General features: G+C 48.7%; 1 protein-coding gene across 1 annotated transcript; it reads left to right on the top strand.

Moving 5' to 3' along the window:
- The first annotated feature begins 3193 nt into the window (after window positions 1–3193).
- On the top strand, window positions 3194–4212 carry LOC125529802 (auxin-responsive protein IAA20-like). The gene is made up of 3 exons (XM_048694216.1): window positions 3194–3428; window positions 3505–3810; window positions 3918–4212. The coding sequence occupies exons 1-3, from the start codon at window positions 3250–3252 to the stop codon at window positions 3961–3963; spliced, it is 531 nt and encodes a 176-aa protein (XP_048550173.1). The 5' UTR covers window positions 3194–3249; the 3' UTR covers window positions 3964–4212.
- Window positions 4213–7055: the final 2843 nt, after the last annotated feature.

Raw genomic sequence — 7055 nt, 5'->3', positions numbered from 1 at the left:
CGAAGAAGCATATCATTGGGCACCTCGCCCGCCAAAGATGGCTATCACGCGTGCACATCTCATTAAGATCAAAGTCACGATCTTCCACATAAGGCAACCAATATACCTGCAAAACAAAGAGATACATTGTTAGCTACATAAGTTTTATTCTTGACTAAATTTTATCTCATCGAACTTCTCAAAACCTGCTCAGCAGTCAAGGTGTCCAGCTCGTTCATATAGCACTTGTATCGCACATGCGAGCTTCCTGTGTAGACTGTCACTTGTTCCCAATAGTAAGCAAGCGTAGGGCGCCGATATGGATCATCATCATGCAACCCGTCATGATTACCCCGTGGGTTTGCCATGAGGGGGTTCTTGAATTCGGGTCGTCCAACCGGGATCCGCTCCCACATCCACACGGATAGGCTCCAAACAAACCCAAACAATGAGGATGTATCTCCCTTTCTCCGACACGCCAAGTCAAGCTGCAATCAAACAAACATGTTAGATATGGAGGCGCATGACAAATGCAAGATAAATGGTTGCAAATATCTCTTACCTGACGATACAAATATGCTAGTGCGGCCGAACCCCAGCTATACTGGGTATCCCAGTTATTGAGTAGCTCCAAGAACATCCAGAGGGCTGAGTTCCCGGTTGCATCTGAGAAGACTACCTTGGTTAGTACATACCAAAGATAGGCCCGCGCGTACTGCTGCACAACCACGTCATTGGCATCCTGAGGGCACGGATTGGTGTTTCCTCTGACCATTTTTAGCCAAGAATGCCTCACTTTCGCGGTATCGGCCTTGCCTTCCTGAGGGCCCTCGGGCTGAACGCCAATTAAATCGGCAGTCCGTTCTCGCCAATTACCCACGCTGACACAACCGGTAACAGCTTTGTCCGTTGATAGGAAGGCCGCTTATCATAGCCATGTCCTGTAGGATCATCTTCATCTCCCCACATGGAAGGTGGAACGAGTGAGTCTCCGGCCTCCAACGATCCATAAGTGCGGTCAGCGCCGCGTGGTTCACCGACGGAGCGCGTCGCTTAAACTGCAACACGAATGGGAGAAGACCCAATCTCCGAATGTAAGGCTCATACCGCGGGTCGTAATCAAAGTCATCAGCGGAATGACCCCTCATGCGCATAGCAACTACTTGCTGCAAATAAAGTGATGTTTTAATAATCAATACAAGAACACAAATGAGAAACAACGAAAATTGACCCACTCTTGCTTCTTACCTGTCCATTCTCAATGGCACGAGCACGATGCTCCTTATCCCACTCATCGATTAATCCGTCATACCAAGGTCCATCACCATCCGCCATCCTACAAAACAAATCACAAACATCTATGAATACATGAACAATATCAAACAATTTCCTTCTCCAAGTTTATGCCATATGAAAACACCATCCTTCTCAAACATAACCACATCATTTCTTTCTTCTACATATGCACACATATCATCTAGAGTATCAAATTTCACCATCAAATAAATTTCATAATCATCATCCGCCATTCTATTGAACAAATCATGTCACACACAATAATCAAATTTCATCATCTCTTTTGCATAAAAAAATTTGCCATCTATATATTCAACTATATTGTCATACCACTTCACATTTTTATCTTCTTCATATGCACACATAATTATTCTCAAACATACCAACATCATCTCAATCAAATAAATTTGTCAAATAATATGGTGTCACATATGCAAATACATATCATCTAGAGTACCAAATTTCACCATATCTTTTGCAAATATAGTATGCCAACAATAGGATTATCTACACATACACACATCATCTATCAAACCAAATATAGTATGCCAAAGTCTATTTTACATACACAAATCATATATTCATCACCCCTCTTAATTAAAAAAAAATCCTATGGACAACATATACACAAAACGGAATTGATTTTACCTACATGTTCAACTACACATCATCTACTGCCTACCTAATCATCTATCAACTACAAAAAATTTCCTAAAAAAAAGAAACCATCTACTCATCTAACATCACCTAGTGTTGAATAATGCATCCAACAAAGAGGGGAAAACAAAAACAAATTGGAGGGAATGGGGGAGAATACCTCAAAGAAGCTTGGGGGGGGGTCAGATCTGTGAGTTTGACTGGGGGAGGCTGGGCCGCTGGCTGTTGTCCGTGTTCGGGGCCCATACGCCACGGTCGCTGCCGTCTGGCCCCTTTGCCACGTCAGCAGGTCAACGGGCACGCGGGCAGTGCGGGCCAGGGGCCAGACGCCAGGGTACCTGGCGTCTGCTTCATAACCCAGACGCCATGGACCTTGGCGTCACCGAAAAAGGTCAGAAACGAAATTTTTTTTGGAACGAGGTTAAATCGGAATTTTCTTTGCACAATAGACCTTTTCGATGCTGCACGTAATGGGTCGGAGACAGTCACATGTACTGTGACTGACTGGAGTGGGCGAAGCATGGACGAGTGGCGGTGGCTGGTTTGTCTCCGGCCCTTGACTTGGGGGCATACGTTGCGCCCATGTGGGGAACGTCCGGACCGGAGGACGAGGAGCCCCCATCATCAAGGGTCAATTAACAACTCACACGCACAAAAACACCCACGCGCGCATGCACACCCCGGCGCGACCGAGTATTGCAGGAAGTGATGTTTCCACATGCATGACACGGCGATCAACACCGATCGACATGCATGCTGATCCAAGAACTCTAATCACTAGCCCATAAGCCATAACCATCGAATCACACAAGGCGTCTGCATGCATGCATGCATAAAAAGAAGAAGAAGAATGCAGCAGCGATTCCTGGACCTGGACCGTGTCGTGACTCGTGAGCCCGGGCGCGCGTGCACAACAAAGTGACTATCCAAGACACACCGATCGACGTAGAGACACGCATGGCTCGCTATCGATCGATCCACGTACTAGCTAGCGAGGCTCACGCAAGAGAGCGCCGCGGCAGCAGGCAGACAGCCCGCCCGCTGCTTGCAGCTTGGCCCCCTTGGGCCCCGACACCATGTCCCCCGCCGCCGCGAGTTCACCCTCTCCAGATCGACCTCCACTGTCACCGAGCATCGTTCGCGGCCATCTATTACAGTATCTCCCTCTAGTCTCCACACCCGCATGTGCGTCGTCGGCCCCGGTGCTCCGCGCTCGTGCGTGTATATATAGGCCGCTCATCGATGCCGCTGTGTTGCCGGAGTAGCTAGCTTGACCACTGTCCTGTCCAAGGAGACAGCCAACTGCGGCCCTGCGCCATGGAGCTGGAGCTGGAGCTGGGGCTTGCACCGCCGGACCACGCGGGCTCGTGCGGCAAGAGGGGGACGAAGGAGGCGTTCGGGATCAACAAGGCCACGCTGCCACTCTTCCTGCGTGACGACGACGACGACGGTGACCACGGCAGCGGCGACGCCCGCGGCTGGGAAATGAGCAACAAGTGAGTTCTTCATCGATGGTGTACGTGCTCTTCGCTTTCGTGGAACTGACCGCAGGGTTGCCTGCAAGTCGCGCAGGAAGAAGAGGCTGATGGGGTGGCCGCCGGTGAAGAGCGCGCACCGCCCGCGCAGCAACGGCCACGTGAAGGCGAAGATGGAAGGGGTGGCCATCGGGAGGAAGGTGGACCTGTCCCGCCACGCCTCCTACGACGAGCTCCACCACACGCTCCGCCTCATGTTCCCCTCCTCCACTTCTCACCAAGGTGATTCTGATGTACGGGAGGAGCCGGACCGGCATGGCTGCCGCCGTGGTCGCGCCCCATACGCGGTCACCTATGAGGACGCGGATGGGGACTGGATGCTAGTTGGAGACGCGCCGTGGCAGTAAGTCGTGGTTTCTTTTCCCCGTCTATGCATCGAATCCGGTTGAGCAACACAAAGTCGTTGGCGTCGCCACTAACAACATTATCGAATCGATCGATCTCTTGCAGGGACTTCACCAGGTCGGCCAAGCGGCTGAAGATACTGCTCGTCTAACCGACTACAGTACTTGACATTGCCAGCCGAGTTTGGGTGTCATGGACCTGCACCGCCCGGCGTGTGCGACTAGTTATTTTTTGCTCACTGAATAATTTTTGTACATGTTGCCGTCACGTCGACAAGTATGGGACTTTCTGAGTTTCTCTCTCAGGTCCAATGTTTAATATTTCGGCAACAGAACAAATTCGGTCTTCACCGAAGTGTCGGAAAATTATTTCAGAATTCGATCCATCGAAATTTTCTCAATTTTTATGGATGTTGACCAAATTTTAATTTTGTTTGAAGTTAGTGAATATGACCCAGAATTTTGAGTTACAAATATTTCGGTACACGCGGAAATTACCAAAATATTGGAAAACTTGTTGATTTTTTAACCATGCTCATGTCTTTAGAGTTATTAACTGCAGTACTACCCAAAACCTCCTTTACACATGATGTGCAATAATCCGTCGTCCAAATTGCCTCCAGAGTTAGAATACAAGTTGTCTCAGTGTATTTTCAGAACTACTTCAATGACATTCGAGAGACATTTCACCATGAACTCGGACTGAATTTGTAGAACCAAAATGAAATTTCAGAAATATCCCAAAACAACAAAAGTACAACCAAACTGTACGTTGGAGACCCGTCGTTGCACCCTAAAAAAAAAAGACCCGTCGTTGCAGTGGTGCTTTTGTATGTTCTGGACATGGACTTCTCCAGATCAAACAAATACTATTGTCCAGATTGGTGAACCTCACCAAAATCAAACTAAAATCATGCATGAAATTGAACAAAGAATTTATCAGAAAAGAACTGCAGAAGGTGGAGAGATCGAATCTAGACTCCTCTCGTGGCACGGCTTGTAGTTCATTGCCATCGATAACGCCGCTCACCTTCTTCGCCAATCTCGGAATGAAGCTTGGTTATCATATCGGCCTAACAAGCCACTGGTGGGCAAACGAGCTAGCACCGCGCACACTGGTGCCACCACACATCTAGCTTCCCGTGGAAAAAAATCTTATATGACAGGGTCTTTCCTTCCATCATGTGAGACCCAACCAGGATGAAGCCACGTGTCATGACCAATCTCAAAGCATCTTCTTCTTCCTCAAAGCTATTCCCCACAAAACTACGCGAGCAATCTTTTTATTCATGATTTCACATCTCGGACGATGCTTCGTCGGTGCGGGGAGGTGCTTTGGTCGGAGTATTCCCTCCACCGCCGCATCCGAATTGCCATTGGAAGAGGAGGAGTTGGGGACAAGGCCATGGCGCACCGGTTGAGCTGCGCGCGCACAGGCAACGATCACAACTTCTTCCTCGCGGCGCAGCTCAAGGCTCTCTCCCACCCGAGAGAGAGAGAGAGAGAGAGAGAGAGAGAGAGAGAGAGAGGTGTATGTGTGCTGCGAGGAGGGGTGACACACGAAAATAGGAGGAATAAATCTTTGTCCCTCAAATATTATATATACTCCCTACGCCTTGAATTACCTGTCATTGAAATAGATAGAAATGAATGTATGAAGAACTAAAAATACGTCTCAATAATTGGCGACAAGTAATTCCAGATGGAGGAATTGTTATTTTTAACCGGTACCTTGGTTGGCCGTCCATCGCGACGCTTTTTCCTCTTCGGTACGATTTGGGAGTTGCGTCCCCTTACAGCTCCTTGGGTATGCCGGTGTCCCTGCTGCATCGCTCCCGGTGACCTGGATCTACATTCCCTCCCAGATCATGGCTCATCCGGGTTCCGGCCACCATCGCATCCCCACCACCTTTTACTGCATTCAGTCACGCAACATCGTCCTCGCATCCGATCTGTACTCCGGCCTAGCCCCGACCCCCTCACATCCGATCTATGCCCCAACGGCTTGGGATTCTTCAGAATTTGGCTAGGGCGATATCCCTGCAGCTCATGCTGGCAGCGGCGACACCCGCGGGTGTCGTCTCCTTCTCTGAGACGCTGCCATGGCCATTATCTACGCCCCTCTTCGAGCTTCAGGGGACCCCTAGGTCCGGTTTTCCGGAATGGATGACGACGGCGTATCGGTGTCATTTTCCTTCGTGAAGGCGTTGCCTTGTTTTGCTCGTGGCATCCTCGGTGCTGGATTTGAAGATGTTGGTAGTTCGGTTGTTAATTGGATAGTTTCTCTAGTCGTTGAGTTTACTTGTGTTCTTCTTTGTTTGGGTCGAACATTTTTTGTCTCTCAGCTTCTGGCACTATGTTCATGCCCATTGTGTTCATGCATGTGTTATACCATCTCCTGTAGAGACTTTTTACGGAACATCATACTACCGGAAATAATGAGTAGTATATAACTAATCCGATGGTCATTATTGATTCCTGATTTTTTTTCTCCTTAGGACAGTTTGGTAATTTCGTACTATTAGGCAAAGGCGGGACTGGTTTAGTCAGAGCTGTAGATTTGTCCTTTCGCGTCATGTAAATAAACATTAATCAAGTAGCCCGGCCGAGCATTTGCCGTCGCCGCTGCATCGTCGCGTTTGCCCTCTCGCTAGCATCTCCAGGCGCGCCGCCGCAAGTCCTCGTGTTGCGCCGCCCCCATCCGGTGAGGCGTTGCTGCGCGGCTAGGTCAGAAAGAGGCGGCGCCTGGTGCGGGCCGCCGTGTCGGTATTGTCTCTGGACAGGTTTGATCTCATAAGCGATAATACAGCGCTTTATCGTGTCACATCATCCTGCCGCTGCCGTGCGAATGCCAAGACGGACTCCAATCAAGAACAAACGAACAAAATCAGCTGTGAAAAGATACTAGGAACGAATGTGACGTGCAAATAACTAACCGATTTGTCATCAACACTAGGTACAATATCATGCTTCGTCATGGGATGATAATGGGCGAAAGATGGAGCGAGCTAGGTGAAAAGGAAGGAAAGCGCCCGCGCAGGCGGACAGGGCCGGACCGGCAAAATCCGGGGTCCTGTGCGAAACTAAAAAATGAAGCCCTATTCATAAAAAAATAAACTAACGGGCAATTATAATGTATATATTTCTCACAAAAAAATTTAACGTATATAATGTAATGCCTTACATAATAATTCGACATAGAAAAAATCATACCTATCCCACTCCTGTTTGCTGATTATTTGAG

This window comes from Triticum urartu, unplaced genomic scaffold (assembly GCF_003073215.2).
Source record: "Triticum urartu cultivar G1812 unplaced genomic scaffold, Tu2.1 TuUngrouped_contig_5860, whole genome shotgun sequence".
Lineage (NCBI taxonomy): Eukaryota > Viridiplantae > Streptophyta > Magnoliopsida > Poales > Poaceae > Triticum > Triticum urartu.
Note: the sequence above shows the minus strand (reverse complement) of the source record. Positions and strands in the feature narration are given on the sequence as shown.

Coding starts and splice junctions, on each gene's coding strand:
- LOC125529802 (XM_048694216.1), top strand. CDS start 3,250: ATGGAGCTGGAGCTGGAGCTGGGGCTTGCACCGCCGGACCACGCGGGC. Junction 3,429..3,504: donor GGCTGGGAAATGAGCAACAA/GTGAGTTCTTCA, acceptor CAAGTCGCGCAG/GAAGAAGAGGCTGATGGGGT. Junction 3,811..3,917: donor GTTGGAGACGCGCCGTGGCA/GTAAGTCGTGGT, acceptor GATCTCTTGCAG/GGACTTCACCAGGTCGGCCA.